General features: G+C 41.0%; 1 protein-coding gene across 3 annotated transcripts in view; it reads right to left on the reverse strand.

Moving 5' to 3' along the window:
* Positions 1-1,011: 1,011 nt before the first annotated feature.
* The window catches only part of ADNP2 (ADNP homeobox 2), a 148,401-nt gene continuing 132,709 nt past the window's right edge, over positions 1,012-16,703 (reverse strand). For 2 of the 3 annotated variants that reach the window (XM_069620573.1, XM_069620574.1), the window contains exons 3-4: positions 12,722-12,811; positions 1,012-5,650 (exon numbers count right to left, since the gene is read on the reverse strand). In XM_069620573.1, the coding sequence (XP_069476674.1) occupies positions 2,747-5,650; positions 12,722-12,811 (2,994 nt within the window). In that variant the 3' untranslated portion in view covers positions 1,012-2,746. The remainder of the gene's footprint in view (positions 5,651-12,721; positions 12,812-16,703) is intronic. The other variant, XM_069620575.1, reaches the window with a different exon arrangement.

Here is a 16,703-nt window from a genome sequence, read left to right on the forward strand (position 1 = left end):
AAGATGTGCGTTTTCAATTAACCAAATTGGTTTAGAATGGAACGTGGCAAGGATAGCAGACTACTTGATCCTTGAGCTTGACGAGCACTAAAACGGACAAATCAAAAGAAACTCTACAAGGGAGTCTGGCCTGTGGTACTTCCTGCCTGGGTAACCACAATCCAGTGTACCTAATCAACTAGAAGTTCACAACCCTTCCTCTTCTCTCAATGGATGGATGGTTGCTGTAACTGCCAATGGAAAGCAGTGCAAGGAGATTAGACTGCTAAACATCGAAACTAGAGATGCCGACTCGCTTACCTTTGCCCAACAGCTTATAACCTTCAAAACCAGACAAACCAAGGACTAACACTGTGCCTAGGAACGTTTGGCACCTTACTCCCTTTCTTTCCAACTACTGTTTCTTCCCTCACCAACACCCTCACTGCTAAAATCTCAGATGTTACACTACAATCATTCCACCTCAGACGGCCCACAAGGTCTAGCTTATTAAGGACTGCCAACTATGTATGGCTGCTATCAACGCCCACACCACAGATTTCTCAATCCTGGGGCGTCCCCTCTGGATAATGCAATCCATCTTTCCCTCACTGAGCACCGAATCTCTACAGTCACATAGGTCTGGTGCTTCTGACCTGCACTCATCAGTACCACAGGCGTCTGATCCCTGTGTGTCTGTTTTTTTCTTTTTTTTTTTTTAAACAGCCTCATGCAGCAATACCAACATTTTTGTCATAAGGGTACACAATAAGGCAACCTTACTTCTACACAGGCAGAACCGACCAGTAAAAGATCGCCATTAAAAAAGTAAACTTCTGAGAACATTAAACCATTGAATAAAAATGCCTAGACAAATCTAAATCAGTAAGTGTCCTATGGTAGATTTCTATTTCACGCATATGAGATATTTTGGGCTATCGCTTGCTGTTACAAGTTTTAATTTTAATGACCAGTTTAAAAGTTTTAATTTTAATGACCAGTTTAAAATATTAAGTAACGGCAGCACAAACCAATCATTAAAATGTTTATTGGAAAATGGAAGAATCTGAATAGATAAAATGATTAACACATTCCTTCTAGTAGACATTATACAATAAAGAAAATGTTTAGAAAGTCCTTTTGACTTTACACGCACAAACACGAACATTAACTACAACTAATTCGACCTTTCCCGATAGCCCAAGCCACGCCATTAATAAATTATGGATCAGAGAAAACAGTAGTCTGTACCAATGGCTGTTAGCGTATGTGCCAACAGTATTAATTTACTTGGATGGAGAAAGGGCGAAAAAAAAAAAAAGTAAAAGCACAAGAAATCCGAATTCAGATGTTGGCGCCTTGCTATAAAATCAAGAAGTATAGAAAGTTAGTAAACTTTCAAAAGATATTTTCACTCTGTGATATTACTTCAGACTTTCAGTATAGATGGACCTTAAGTCTTCCACTGAAGTTCCAGGGCATCAACTAAAGAAACAAGGATTACAGTGTGGAAAACTAAGAAATAAAAAATCCTGCTCTGGGATGAGCAGGTCACCCAAAGAATTTTTTTTTTTTTAAGACCACTTATTTTAAATGGCTTTGTTGACCGGTCAAGCTGGGCATATCTGGTTACTTTGCATCCCTGTATTCCATATTAAATAGCACATCTGCAGTATGAATACTTTAAAAAACTGCTTGTTTCATTAAACTTTTCATGGACTGTCACTGGAAAATAGAATAATGTGAAATACAAAACGTACATCCTCTACTGTACAACCAACAGTAGAACTTTGTATGCCTTACCATCCCTCCTTTGTTTCCAATGTTCATTTTGGTTGATCCTCAGCCATCAGATAGAGGAAAGAAGCAAGACTAAGCAGTTGATGCAGACTATTTGTCAATGTTCATTATTTGAACATGTTAAAATAATAGCAGGCAACAAAATTCTAATATACAAAACATCACAATGCCAATGAGAAAACCAAAATCCCACGAACATAGGCACTAGATTCTGCAACTTGATGACGTGAGGAGAAATGCAAAATACTGCGGAAACACCCAAGTAAACAAAAACGGTGATTTGACTGTGTGCATCTTACTGAACCAGAGTTCCTCTTCTTTGAAACTGATAATGTAGCATCAAGTAGGACAGTAAGTGCAATGTGTGCAACACAGGACAGACCAATCATTATTAAACTCAAGAAAAGAAATGCCAGCAACCATATATATGTGCATAACAGCAAGATATCAAAGAAAATGTGAAATTACAAGTAAATGATTATCAATTTCAGGAGGACCTTTAAATCATAGAATATGAACCAAACATTTACCTCAACCCCAAAAATAAAGTATAAACTAGGTTTGTCCCTTCCCGATAACAGTAGCTTTCAAAAGAAAAAAAACTTGTCACGTAACTGACTGGTAGAACATCAGAAAAGTATGAAGACCTTTTCTATGAAACATAATCTCCCTGTCAAAAAGATAGGGACTTTAAAAAAAAAAAAACTATACAAATACCAAAAATGTATATATTTTTAAAAAGTTTTATCAAATACAAATGAACTCAACAATTTCTCCAAAAGATCCAAGAGTGGCCATGTTGCATCATTGTCGACAAAACCAAACAAGGATATGCAGTCTATGGAAATCCACAGTTAATCCTTCCGTTTTGATAGTTCAGTTTTTGTAAAAGTGGTCAAGTGTTATAAATTGCTACGCTGAATACTAGATTTAGGATGCACTTGAAGTTTGCCATTTTAATATAAGTTTATTCCATTCCTATGTTCAATCTGTGCTTCATGTTTTTTAGTTCACACATATTGAATCCCATAACCACAGAAGATTGTTGACTTTCAATCGCCTCCAGACATGCCTCCTGTTTGTCCACAAAAAAATCAGCCACATCAATCTTCCATAGAGCAAACAGCGAAGAGAGTATTTCCAACTCCTTCTTTGTAGGGTATGGCCTTTTGTGAAAATACTGTGAAAGAAATCTCTTAACATCACCCTTCGAACCACATTCATATTCCGTAGGATCCAAGGCAAGTTCGTGAATATCATGGTCACCAACTGCTGGAAATCGCATTGCCTGCATTGCACATTCAATCTTTTTTCTTTTACAAATCATCTGCACTGTGTCCTCATCTTGCAAGTCATCCTTTTCGTCCTGTGCTGGTGGCAATGAAGAATCCAATGAATTCCTCTTCGACAAGAAATTGTGTTTCTCTCCATTCAATGGCTGAATTATTTCCCCATTACTCTCTGGCACGAGTTCTACAGCAGAGCTGCTATCTTTGGGGGCACTTCTGCATCGTAGCAAATGAACAGAAATGGCTGCAAGTGTCATGTTTCCTGTATAAACGCCACAGCAGTGGATGCACTTGAAAGCAGGAGTCCTTAAAATGGTATGCACAGTTGGCATAATGTGGTGCCGATCTTTTAAGTGTGTTTCATATACTTCTGAGCCAGCAAAAGCACATAGACAGAACGGGCATTTTATTGCTTGTTTAACACATGTACCTCCCACATCAACACCTAGGGGTTGAACTTTAATGTAAATGGGCATATAGTCCTTTACAGTTGTACCAGGTAACACTGCCAAAAGTACCTCCCTTACTCCGATTTCTTCTTTTGGCATCTTTGTGTTAAAGTCAAAGTGAGGAAATAAGAGCTCCCTGTTAGCATCGAAGGCAAGTTGAAGTCCTCTCTGGAGGTAATGAACAGGTATTATTTTATTACTATTACTATGCACAATTGCATTATGTTCCACAAAGCTTTTCAGATCATGAAATGTCCACGTGCAGAAGAGGCAAACTAATCCATGCATCAGTAAGTGCTTTATAATTCCTTCTTCCGATATGAAACACTTACAAGATAGGCATCGGACTACCTTTTCTTTAACCCATCTCAAATATGGCGCTTGAGCAGCAAGTTTCTCTTGGTCAATGGTGCCTTTTTCTTTGCTCTGTTCACCGCCTTGTAGCTTGTGAGCCACCTGCATGTGTACTTGGTAGACATTGGAAGGAAAAAGCTCACTACATACTGGGCAGGTCTTCCACTGTTTAGTATTTTTTTCTTCTGCACTTAAGACCGGTGGAAGATGAGGTGCCTGGCCTAATAAATGTTTGGGGGAGGTAACAGGGGGAGAGGGTGCACTAGATGGTGACAGAGAGACCTGTGACACAGAGTTTGATTGATTGAGTTGCATGGGCACTTGCGGGTTCGAAGCAGACCCACCACCTGTGGATGCAGGCAATGTAACAGGAACTGGTCCAATCGTGAATGTAGGTATTCCATTAACTTGCTGACCAGTAGGAATTAACTGTCGCATTAAAGGTCCTCCAGTAGACATAAAATTATTCTGCGGTACCCCTGGGCCAACATATTGATTTGAGGAAAAGACTCCAGGAGCAATAGACTGTGCTCCAGGAATAGCAGGTGGTCTGACATTTTGATTGGGAGGGAAAAATCCAGGCCCAACAGACTGATTAACGTTGAATAGTCTGGGTGGGCCTGAATGGTTAAGTGAAAAGCCACCAGATGGGGATTGATTCATAGGATGCCCCCCAGCATGCAGAGATTGATTAGGAGGAAGAACACCACCCCTAACAGGTTGATATGGTGGATACATCCCAGGCCTAACAAACGGATTTGGTGGAAGGACTCCTGAATTTATTCCATGATTTCCAGGATGAACACCAGGTCCAATTGACTGGTTGATATGAAATCCTTGGGAAACAAAAATAGGCTGGGAAAGAGAGGACTGAAGTGACATATTCTGACTCACTGGAATAGAATTGGGTAAATAACTAAGGCATGATTGGGTCATGACAGAAGCAGGCGATGTGTGCATCATACCCACAGGAGCATTTGAGACAACTGGCATTGGTCCAGCAGGGCTCTGCAGAGCAGAAGACTGTCCCACCATAAGTTGATTTCTATTGTGCTGTGGAAAAGAAACTAGTTGGACACATGCAGGATTTGACATTGGGACAGATCCACTAACAGGGGCTGGAGATGTAGAGTGTTTACCAGCGTAAGTCTTGGGAGCTAAACTCATCTGCTTTGAAGATCCCATTTTTCTAATGGGTGCTTTGGAGAATTCAGAAATGAGAGTTCGAAGCTCAAATTCCAGATCCCGATGTTTTTCAGAGGTGAGAATGTGATAAATCAGAGCTTCTGGACACGTAGCAGGTGTGTGGCATTTTTTACAGTAGTATTTGTTTGGAAGTCTGCTCTTCTCCTCGCTGGTAAGTCCTGCATATTGATGCAGCTCACTGAAGTTTGGTCCTGCTATTTCCCCAAAATAGGCTGCTACAATATTCTCAAAATGGGTCACCAACACATGTTTCTTTATGCTGTAATATAAAGTGTCTGTAAAAGAACATTTTTGACAGGAAAATTGGACGTCCTTCTTGGAATAGCTCTGGGCTGATCCACTTGAAACATTATTCACTCCAAAATTGTTGACTTTCCGAACAGAGGTATGGAACATCCGCATGTGTTTCACAACGGTTTTGGACTGCGATGAAAATGCACAACTTGGGCAAGGAACTACAAGTTCCTGGTCTATTTCTTCTTCATGATTACGATGCAAGTGGTTCTTCAATGAAGAAGGCAGTTTGGATGAAAAGTTGCACAAGCTGCAGCAAAACGGCTTGGTCCTGTATCTCTGCAAAAGAAACATTACAAATTAGGTTGACATAAATAATATAACCATAAAACCATAAAACAAAATGGATTATAAACTTCATTCAGTTCCCGCAATCTGTAATTTGATAAGTCTGGGAACATGCTTAGTAGTATTGTATCAATTTATTTTCTACAAACATTTGGCTAAAGTGTTTAATGAGGAACGAATAATTGCTTAATAAAAAAGGCACAAAAAAATTTACAACTCATGGAAAAGCAATATTATCAATGTACCTGGGGGAAATCTGCTTTGCATGTGAAGATTTCCAGAATAAAAAAAAAAAAACAAGCAAAAGGGGTGTGGGGGGGGGGCGCAACGGACTGCTGGGTGCCTGTGCCAATGGGCAGAAAGAAAAAGACATCCTGTTATAGAGGTGCTCACTTGATGCAACACTTGTGTGGCTGGAGTCATCCTTGTACCTGGCAACCAAATTGACTGGTGCCACTCCAGTTGTAAAACCGCTTCTAGCACCTCTGATATACTCAAGAGGTGCTAAAATGGCAAAATGGATTCCGCCAGTCCTAAATTTGTTCTAGTATGAGACTACGCAGTCCTTTATATGCACTAGAAATTCTCATACATAATCTTTTTGAGTGCTGGGACCAGAATAACAGTCCCAACAATACAAACCGCTAAAATAAAAATAAAAAAAAAAACACATTTGTAGCCAGTCTCCCAGGACTGAACTTGTGGCATTCTAAACTTCCAAACCAAAATAGGCTATAGATATGACAACCATTACTTAAACAATAGTCTTTCCAGTGCTTGCTTCCGTTTAGAATCACATGCTATAAATATTCTGCCATCTATTGGTGGGTTCAGAGTATTACAAATTGTTTACTTCAAAAGTCAAAGTAGGCATTAACAGGGGTGTTCCTTTCACACTATTCCATCTGATATGTGCATGCAACCAAAATGCCACTCTGTGCCTACAAAGGGGTGTGGACGTCTTATTGCCAGGAACAGTTTTGTTGCCACGGACAAGATGATTCCATACAAATTGTCCCCTGTGCAAGTGGCGATTGGGTAACATCTGTATAGGTTTTCAAACTACTCGCTTTTAACTAATGTATACCAAGGAACCATCATAGTTACTACACGTTAGCGACTCTGCTGAATGCCTCCAGCATCTTTGTGTTTGAATTGTGGTGGAATAAAATGTGATTACCAGAATGGGAAGTATTGTCAATGGTCTCCATCTTTCAAAATTGCCATCCACCTCCTTTAACGTCGAAATCCAACTGCAGTTGCCCATTAAAATTCATTCAACTGAAATCTGATTTTGGGCATGGCCGACCACAGAATGAAAAGGCCTTTTTTGGACTAAGTACAAGGGTAAAGTTGTGTCACTAAAGACCTTTCAATGGGGGCATTTTTTAATACTATGAGAAGTGGATTTAATTCACTGAGCCAATGGGGGTGGGGGGGAGATGAACATAGCTTTGGTACTGGGGGTTAGTATGTACACAGCTTATTCAGGAGCAACAATTACATTTGTGTGCATATAAACGTGCAGCCATTTGCTTAGAGAATTCATGTGCAACCTCTGTTGAATTAACTGCACATCTTCTGGTGTAGTGGTCATGCTAAAACGTTGCGACAATGGTGCTAATAATGTAATGCATCCTTTTTGGGGAATGCAGACCCAATCCTCTACTCTTCAGCTGCAAGCTGACCTCAGTTTTAGCACTACACATCAAACCAGACAATTTGACCATAAAGCTCAATTTGCGTCTTACTCAAACGTCTCATACGCACCAAGGTGAAGAGAGAACGAAACTGCCCAATATCCTCTCAATACAGACACTAAATAAAATTGAAAAAAAATGTCCATGGATTTATTAGAAAGTAATCTGGAAACAATAGCTCTGATAGTTTGGGTAAAAATATATATATTTTTTTCTATTTTACTCTGCAGAGATTAAGCACTGAATATACATATTATGCCTATGGTATGCAATTTTTTTTATTTTTACGTATAAAGTCACACCTACGGACAAATTGAAAGCGGACCATACTGTGTTGAATTCATTTTTTAACATACATTTATCTGGTATAGTCTGTCTGGTGTATGTCAATCATCAAATATAAAATAGCACGTTGTGTCTGCGTGCCAGATTTACTAAATTTAGGCCACAGAGTGACAAGCAGATGTTTTCACAGGACATATGCATTTGTCTAGCATCTTACCACGTGGACAAGTAGATTAGACAAATATTCCACACCTGCAATGCCCTCTGTTATCCATACATGTGTTGGAATGAGCAGATCATGAATGGAGAAGTGCAAGGTCTTGTGTTAGGGCTGAATTCTCAACTATGGGGTGTTTGGACGGATGCATGTGATTCTAAACAGATACAAGTACCTGAAAGACTACTAGCCACGTAGGGTCTTCTGGGACTTGTGAATCGGTTTATATTGACATTTGCAGAGGTGAGCAGGTTGATGGCACTGAAGAAAGTTCTGTAGCACTGTTCAACCCACCTCAGAATCTGCTGGTTTGGGTGCTCTTTACCCACTTGTGAATCAGCTAGTTTGGTGTTTTGGCAATGTCTGCACTGGGTATACAGTTCTGCCACCAGTTTTTTTTGTTTTAAAATATATACCATGGCGATAGATTAAATAAAACCCTTTCACCAGTATATATGGGATACATTACTCACCTTAATCATATTTCTGATGCTGGTTTCTGCTTAGATGCAGAGAGGACCTGGTAGTTTTCTATGTTTTGCTGTTTTTCAGCTATTACTGAACTTCTATTTTGAATCACAGGTATTTTCTGTGTGCTGTGAACATTGGAATATGAAAGTAGGCATCTTTCATATCTAATGTTGCAATGTAATCCATCAGTTTTAGGGGAGGATCACCTCTTGTAATGTGGTCATGCAAAACCTTTGAGGTTTGACATTTGGTCGCAGGGCGCAGATCTAGTACTGGGCGCATGGACAGGTCTTGAAAAAGTTAGTACTTTGAATAAATACCCTTGTTTACCTGTTTTACTGGGACGATCGCTATTGCTTCTTTTTCCTGTAGGGGCTTTACTTCCTCCACTAATATGCACCTCTCTTCTGGCGTCAGCTTTCTGTGTCATGGTGGGTGGTTTGTACATAAGTTTGATGCAATACCCGCCGGCTACGGTGGACAACACTCAATTGTCTGACGTTATCCCCTCCCATACTTGGGAGATGTGACTTACTGGAGTGGCCTGGGAAGGGACCTGTAGCAGCGAGTCATTGCTTGGTAGGGGTGGAGCCTCTCCCAGGTGAGGTACTGCCTCTGGATCTTTTATGTCCTCTTTGAAAATTAGAAGAGGAAGATCGTCCTTGAGAGGGGCCCATGTTGACGACTGTCCGAACCAACTGTATCCGGAAGAGCGTTGCGTGCCCCGTCCCCGAAACCTAGAGCTTGAGGAACCCAGTTGTACGTAGGGTTTGTTGGTTAGCTGTCTGAGGGACTAAGAGTATCAAACTCTTCCTTCGCACTTTTGAGGGCATATTCTACAGCCTTGCCGAAGAGGACATTAGGTTCCACCAGCATGTTAAGGAGGGTGGCCAGTGTCTCCAATTTAAATCCAGACTGTCTAAGCCAGGCGGCATGGTGCTTGCTAAGTGTGCCCTCTGCAATGATGCGGCCCGCATTGTCTGCTGCATCAAGTTTTTTATTTTTTTAAGGGTGCAATTAGATAATGTCTTGCTTTCTGAGATGGTGGTTAGTAGTTGTGATTTTAGGGGTTCTGGAACCACTGGAACCGCTGCAACCTGGTGCTCCAACTCATCCCACTTAGGACAGCCATAACTAGAGCTAGGAGAGTAGAATTATTTACAATACTAGACTGATATGCCGCTGAAGATGCAACCTTCCTTCCAAAGTGTAGATCTTTTTATTTCATCTGGCGAGGCTTCAGCCGATGCCAGAGAAGTGCCAGCTCTCTTCCTAGTAGTGGTGACAAGTGAGTCAGGTTTCAGCTGACCCCCAATGTACAGGGTGTCTGGGCGCTGGCCTCAATAGTTTTTCAATTCTAGGGTTAATTGCCCTTGTGAGGTTAGACTTGTCACCAAGAATGTCCTCCATAAAGTCTGTCTCCTTGTGCCTCTTGGGTGTCAATGCTGAAATGTTGGGCAGCCTGCAGCAGCAGTTCGTTGTATTGAGGCCGATTATCTAAAGGTGAATATACTACAGGCTGATCTTGGTGATGAGGCGACTGGATGACAGATGTCGTCACAGTATTATGGTCTCGACTGTACTGGTCTCCCTGGGAGCCAAGGTATTGAGACCCTGAGGGATCGATAGCATACATGTCTTGAGAGGGGTCTTGATAAATGGGAGGTTGGGGGTGCTAGGGCAGGAGTGCTTGGCTGTGGGTCAAGATGTGTTTTGGTTGTGGGGGGTTGATGTTTTGAAGCCCTCGACTGGGAGGCCTCTCTAAGGGACGCAAGTTCTTGTGGATGCCTATCAACAAAGCATGACATCCTTTTCATAATCTTGGTGAATTGTTTAGGGGTCCACTCATAGGAGGGTGGGAACCTGTAGGGGTAGAGGTAGTATGGGAGGGTGTCTGCCCTTTGTGTTGCATCGCCCCTGTGAGTGTATCTGCAGCGGAGAGTGTTTCCTGCAAGCCCAAGGTCTTGAGACAAAGGCGTCGAGGATTTACCTTTTTCAGTGATCTTGTCTTCAAAAGGGTAGCAGGGACATGTTTAATAAGTTTCTGCATTTACACCCGGTGTATGGGAGACGACTATGCGCCTTTCGCCGCCTGTTTTCCGGCATGCGCAAGGTGGGCTTTTTTTATGCAGTGTCCGAACCGACTTTTGAGGCCAGTTTTGGAGGCCTGTCATGAGGCGAAGGAATAAGCGATTGCCCAGAGGACAGGGAAGATCTAGAGGCTTTTTCCACAGACATCGCACAGGCGTCTACCGTCAACGATTTCATCGAAGGTCGGCTATGTGCTTGGCATGAGTGCTATGGCCTGCTGGTGTCGTCTCAGTCATAGAGCTGCAGGCTTTCTTAGTGGAGTCGGTGGCACACACAGGGGGGTTCCGACAAACCTTGGTCGCCTTCGGCATCACTAGGGACACCGATACTGCCCTCTCGCTGGATTCCCCAGTCACGTCGATGGAGGCTTCAGCCTGCATGGCAGGCCCATCGCCTGGTCTGGTGGTCCAAGTTTTCAGGCGGAAAAGTTTGCAAGACTTGCAAAGCTTTTCTGAGTGGTCCCTAGGGACACAGTAATTGAACACTCGGTGCATGTCCTTCCATGGGAGCTTCCTATGGCAGGTAGGGCAACATTTAAAAGGGTGTATTTTCCATAATAAATGGAAAGGGCAATTTGGCGACTATTTTATTATTTTATTTATTACATTTGTTATACACCCAGACCTGGAGGTATCAAGGCGTAGTTACAGACAACGAGTAAAGCAATCTTAATATTTTAAAAGAAACAGTAAAAAACAAATGGGGTCTAGTCAGGGTGTGTGAGGGTCATAGTTAGCATTAGTATTGGTTGAATAGCCAAGTTTTCAGTGATTTATTTTAATTGGGCATAGGATGTTTCATTCTTATTAGTAGGTAGGGCGTTTCAATGTCTGGGTGTGAGGACTTTGAAGCTACTGCCCCCGCTTTCTCTCTTTTGTATCATGGGATTTCGAGGTTTGCATTATGGAATGGACAATGGAAAAAGGGGTGGCAGAATATGTATTCTCTAAAAGGAGCAGCTATGAACCCCCCCCACTTAAAGGGCTAAGGTCCAAAGAGGCCCATAAAGGCAGTGTCTGGTCGTCGAGTCAGTCCGTCGTCGACGGAGCTGTTCACCGAGGGCCGTCAAGCAGTTGGATGACGCTGCATTGTGTGCTTATGTGGTTTACATGCCGAGTGAGAGGCAGCTATTACAAGCCTTGGTGGTGTTGCGCCAGGGAAAACACACATTGCATCAGGGAAAGAATCTCAGGGGAGATTTCTCCACCCAGAGAATAGGTGCCGAAAGAACCGGTGGGTAAGAGTAGCATCTCTTCCCCTATTGTTTGCTGAACTCGTCCGGGAGCAAAGTGTTCAGCACCGAGGGGATGCTTTGGTCCGGTCCAGCATCAATCAGGATTGCCAGTACTTGCCGACGTGTTTTCAAATCGCGAAATAGTTTCAGCTCAGAATCCGGTGACCAAATATATAGTGAGGGGTGTAAAAAAAAAAAAAAAAAAAAGTCACCTAACCCTCCCCCACACCCCCCCAAATTCTGAGGACTATGGAGCATCACAGATGCATGCATTTGTAGGATAGGGATTGTGCAACAAGAACACTGCAGTTGACGTTTTATATGTAGCATTCATTTGAAATTAAGGCACGCCCCGCTAGACAGACCCAGTTGTGCTGGAGCTAGGGGGTGCTGCACAAATACCCCTGGTCTTCGCAAAGTGAGCTCAGTAGAGCTAAAAACATGGCTTTGCTCCATTAACGGAATAGCATTTCTGCTGAGAAGTTACAGTAAATTTAGTGCAACTGGGCTGAAAAGTGCCGACTTATTATCAAGTAAAGCGATAAAGCAGGCTGATTTGGGGTATGGGGTGAGAAGCCAGACGGCACTGGAATTATAGCAGCGAACCCAATATGTGCCAATAGCCGCTTGCACTGCCTAAGTGAATTACAACTGCTCAGGAGGGTAAAAGGCAATAGCTAGCGCACAGGGCGGTTAAATAAATAAAAAGAAACCCTCACCAAGCCTTCCCCTTTCACGCCCTTCACTCCCCTTCTTACAAAGTTTAATTAACAAAATGCCTTCACTATTTAACACGAACGGTAAAGCAGCGCCAACAGCACCCCTTATACCTAGGCCACTTGGCAGACTCCATAAATGTGCTAAAACAGTCATGCAAAACGAACACTTGACATCAGGCAAACAACTTCCCTTTAAAGTAATATTACAATACTGGAGTATGCTTAAACCTTTGGAATAATAAGCCAATTAATTTAAATGTGGCAAACCAATATGCCCAATCCATTTTCTTCAACAACCATGAGAAAGCGTGGGTTCTATACTCACAGCAATTTGGGTAAACTTACCTTTCGCTTTCCTGTAGTTTCCCAAAGAGATAAATCTGCCCATGACGTCCTGGAAAAATAGTTCTCTCCTGGACCACAACTGTTAATTTCCTTAAAAACAAACATTAATTTATGTAAGTAAAGTATTTAATAAAATGATGGGTTAAGGTTGGAATGTTACTTTTTAAAGGCAGCCAACAAAGTAGAGAACTACTTAATAGATTTAGTACGCTATTGCTCATACTCTGGTTGAAAACTGAGCTTCAGCAGAAGTTAAAGCATAAAACGCATATTTTTTACAAAAAGGAGCAGCTGTAAAGATCTTTAAAGGGATCAACTGCATGCATGTTGCTCCAACCACATATGCTATCCCCACCCACCATGCCATGTATCCAATTACTGGTGCTGGTCTCCATTTATTCAACGAGTCACACAGTGCAAAGTCGCACGCTGTTGTGTATTCAATAAAAATGTTGTATTAAAATTATTCAGGTGCATTATCTTTATATTAAGAAAAAATAACTTCAAAAGATTTTTTACTTGAGACTTTCCAAAGTCCAACTATCATAGGCTAACATTTGGTTGTCTAATGCTGAGCCCCAGTCCCTGCTTCACATACCAATACAAGGGTCACTTTGAAACAGGCCCATATATAGGCAAACGTTCTAAATAATGCTCAAGGAGATGTTGGCATTTACGTTGAATAATAACATTTTCATGTTTGATGATTGTTTTTATAAACAAAAGAGAGGCATAGCGATGGGCACTAAATATGCCCCAGCCTTAGCTAATCTGTTTATGGGGAAGTATGAAGAACAAGTAGTATATATGGATGAATCATATAAAAAGAATGTAAAGTTGTGGATCAGGTTCATTGATGAAGTCTTACTAATATGGGATGGAACCAGTGAGGCATTGAACAACTTCAAAACAAGAATGAACCAGAATAAACTTGGAATAGAATTTGTTGGTTCTGAGAGTAAAACTGAAATTGACTTTTTTAGATTTGACGATATTTGTAGAGGGTTATAAACTGTCCACCAAAACCTTCAGAAAAGAAACAGAGGTGAACTCTACATGCACAAAGTTGCCATCACAAACCAGTGAAGTGGAATATCCCAACAGGGGAATTCATTAGGGCCAGACGAAACTGAAAGCGGTCAAAAGGACTTCAAAGATGAATGTGAACTACTACAAGAGCATTTCCAACAGAGGGGTTATTCGAAAGCATGTATCAAAGTGCACGTCAAAAGGAGACTAAAATGTCATGGGAACAAACAGTGACGCCAAGAACGATGCCAGCGGGAACGGATATGAATCAGATTAACTTTATAACAACGTACAGTTACGAGAATATTCAATTGAGGAACATCTTGAGCAAAAATTGGCATCTATTGAAGCTCGATCCACATCTTACCAAACATATTGGGGACAAACATGTGATTACTTTTTCGTAAAGCAAAAACAATCAAAATGATGCTAAGCCCTTCACTTTTACCAGAAATTATTAATGAGACACCTAGAACATGGCTACAGGACAAACCCTTGGGGTTTAGGAAATGTGGGGGATGCTCAATGTGCATCTACGCTCACGAACCAACAACATTCTTCGAGGACAAAAGAGGAACACGAATGAGGATAAAGGACAACATTAACTGTCGCTCAAAATTTTGTGTTTATGCAATAATATGTGTATGTAATTTAATATATATTGGAAGCACGATTAGGGAAGTAAGGACACAAAATCGGGAGCATTTTGGATCAGTTGGTAGCCAGGATCCGACTTTGCCACTGGCCCAACATTGGCAAACCGAGCATCAACTAGAAGATAAAAAAAAATCTGAGATTTATTGGACTATAAAAAGTGAAGATGGACAGGAGGAGGAAATTGGGAACAAAAATTGAGACAGGCCGAAGCAAGAATTATTTGCAAATTTAGAGCGATTGATTTTGGATTAAACAAGGACAATGAGATGGTGCATTTTTTGTGATGCAAATTTCAGTTTAAATTTGCCTAGGATTCTGTGTGGGGGGAAATGCATCATGTTAAAAAGTAAAAAGAAAAAAGGTTTAAAGGGGAGAGTTTTTTCAACTATGATGAAATTAATTTCATTATGTTTCAATGCAATGCTTACATATGAGTATAGAGTATACGATGTTTGATACAGGTGGAATCCCGAAAGACTGATGACTGAAGAAAGGAACCATGCAGCATGAACAGTAAGTCATGTACACTCTAGTGGGAAGCAGCAAAAAGATTTAATAATTTTTCTTTTTGAACTACAGATTCTTAGCTTAAATCGCTTTGCCACAGCGGCGCACACGAATTAGGGTCAGGAGTAAATAAGAAAACATTTTTTTTTGACATTTTTGTCCTGAATTTATATGCCTAACACTAACAGACCAGGGAACACTGACAACCAGACTTAATGCTTAACCTCTTGACAAACGCAGTAGAATACTTGTTATTTTGGCATTTTTAATTTTAAGATATGCTTATAGATTTTTCGTTGCATATTAATTTTGTTCTTTATTGAGCTATTAAGACACAATTAACTAACATTCAGGCATAATAGTATAAGAACATACATGAATCATAACATGTGATGGTCTAAACTATCGGGGATGGAATCTACATTATATGGGATCACCGCTATTGGGTCCACTACAAGATGGCCGCCATGAAATACGAAGCGGGTAACAGTAACAAGGGACTAAGTAGTGAGGTTGCCTTGGCAACCTACAAACTTCTATGTACGCGTTAGGCACTGTCTCAGAACAGTTTGCCCGCCGATGCGAGGAATAGCAGTTGGGAGATAGCGGTAAGCGAGGACAGGGGATGAGGTAATACATTCAATGTGCGCGGCCCGTAGGGGGTTTCAAGAGTAATAATAGGGCATGAAATGGGGATTGGATACGCGTTATATTTTGCTCGAGCGAAGATCAAGTTAAGAAAAGGCGGGGAAATGGGTTTTAGCGCCAACAATGCTTTGTTAAGAAGTTGAACACACTCGCCTTTGTTTTTGCTCCACAGGGATTAACCCATGACTTTTTGTGAAAGTGACTTTTCGGGTAAGCCTCTATATATTCATATATGAATTGATTATGTACTTTGTATAAGCAGTGGACTACATCCATCACAGAAAGGTAGTGGAATAGAGCTTACGCAATTAGGTCAATTTATATATATTTTTTTCCCAGATGCACAAACGCGGTAAATTTCAGTGGTGTGGGAAATATACTACAATACTGCAGGTTAAGGATATTATTATGCAGGTGCACTCTGGTTGATATGATTGTTATTTTCAACAACAACATTTTTGAAATGATGTTAAAAAAGATTGGTTTAAGTTGGATTGCAATTGAATTATGAGGTTTAAACATGTGGAAATGTTTTGAAAGCGCATTTCATAGCACAATTAATTTTCTTTTTTCTGTTATTTTCTCTTTTCTCTCTCCATCCTTCTCCATTTTTTCCATGTACTCTTTTACAAATCGTTTTTTGTGAATAACTCGCCATATGTGACTATGTTTGTGTGTGGTCATTTTTTTCATGATACGTACATTTGGTGTTATTTATGTTAGAGTAAAGGAAAACATTCTTTTGGCACAATAACCTTGCCCTTGAGATTAATCTTTTGTTTTGAAAAAGGCCCTTGAGAGGCTGTAACACGTGTCAACAATGGTCAAAATGGGCAATTAGAGCCAATAATGAATAAATTGGCTCAAACCTTACTATAGTGTGGGATAATTATTTTTCAAAACGACAACAGGAGGTGGCGCAGTCTCGAAGTGTGTTGAAACCCCTTCACCATATATAGGCAACCCAAGGGAGGAACGTAGAGCACTTTGATCTTCACACGTGGTACAGCCATTGGCAGCATGTACACTTTTGCAAACTGTATCCTCTTTACCAATGTCACTTACTGCATGTGAAGGTAATTGCATTAACAAGGAGGGGCTCTTAATTGTTAACATCGAAATGCAAGTCCTTTCTGAGGGG

This window comes from Ambystoma mexicanum, chromosome 5q, assembly GCF_040938575.1.
Source record: "Ambystoma mexicanum isolate Mex_15411 chromosome 5q, UKY_AmexF1_1, whole genome shotgun sequence".
Taxonomy (NCBI): Eukaryota; Metazoa; Chordata; class Amphibia; order Caudata; family Ambystomatidae; genus Ambystoma; species Ambystoma mexicanum.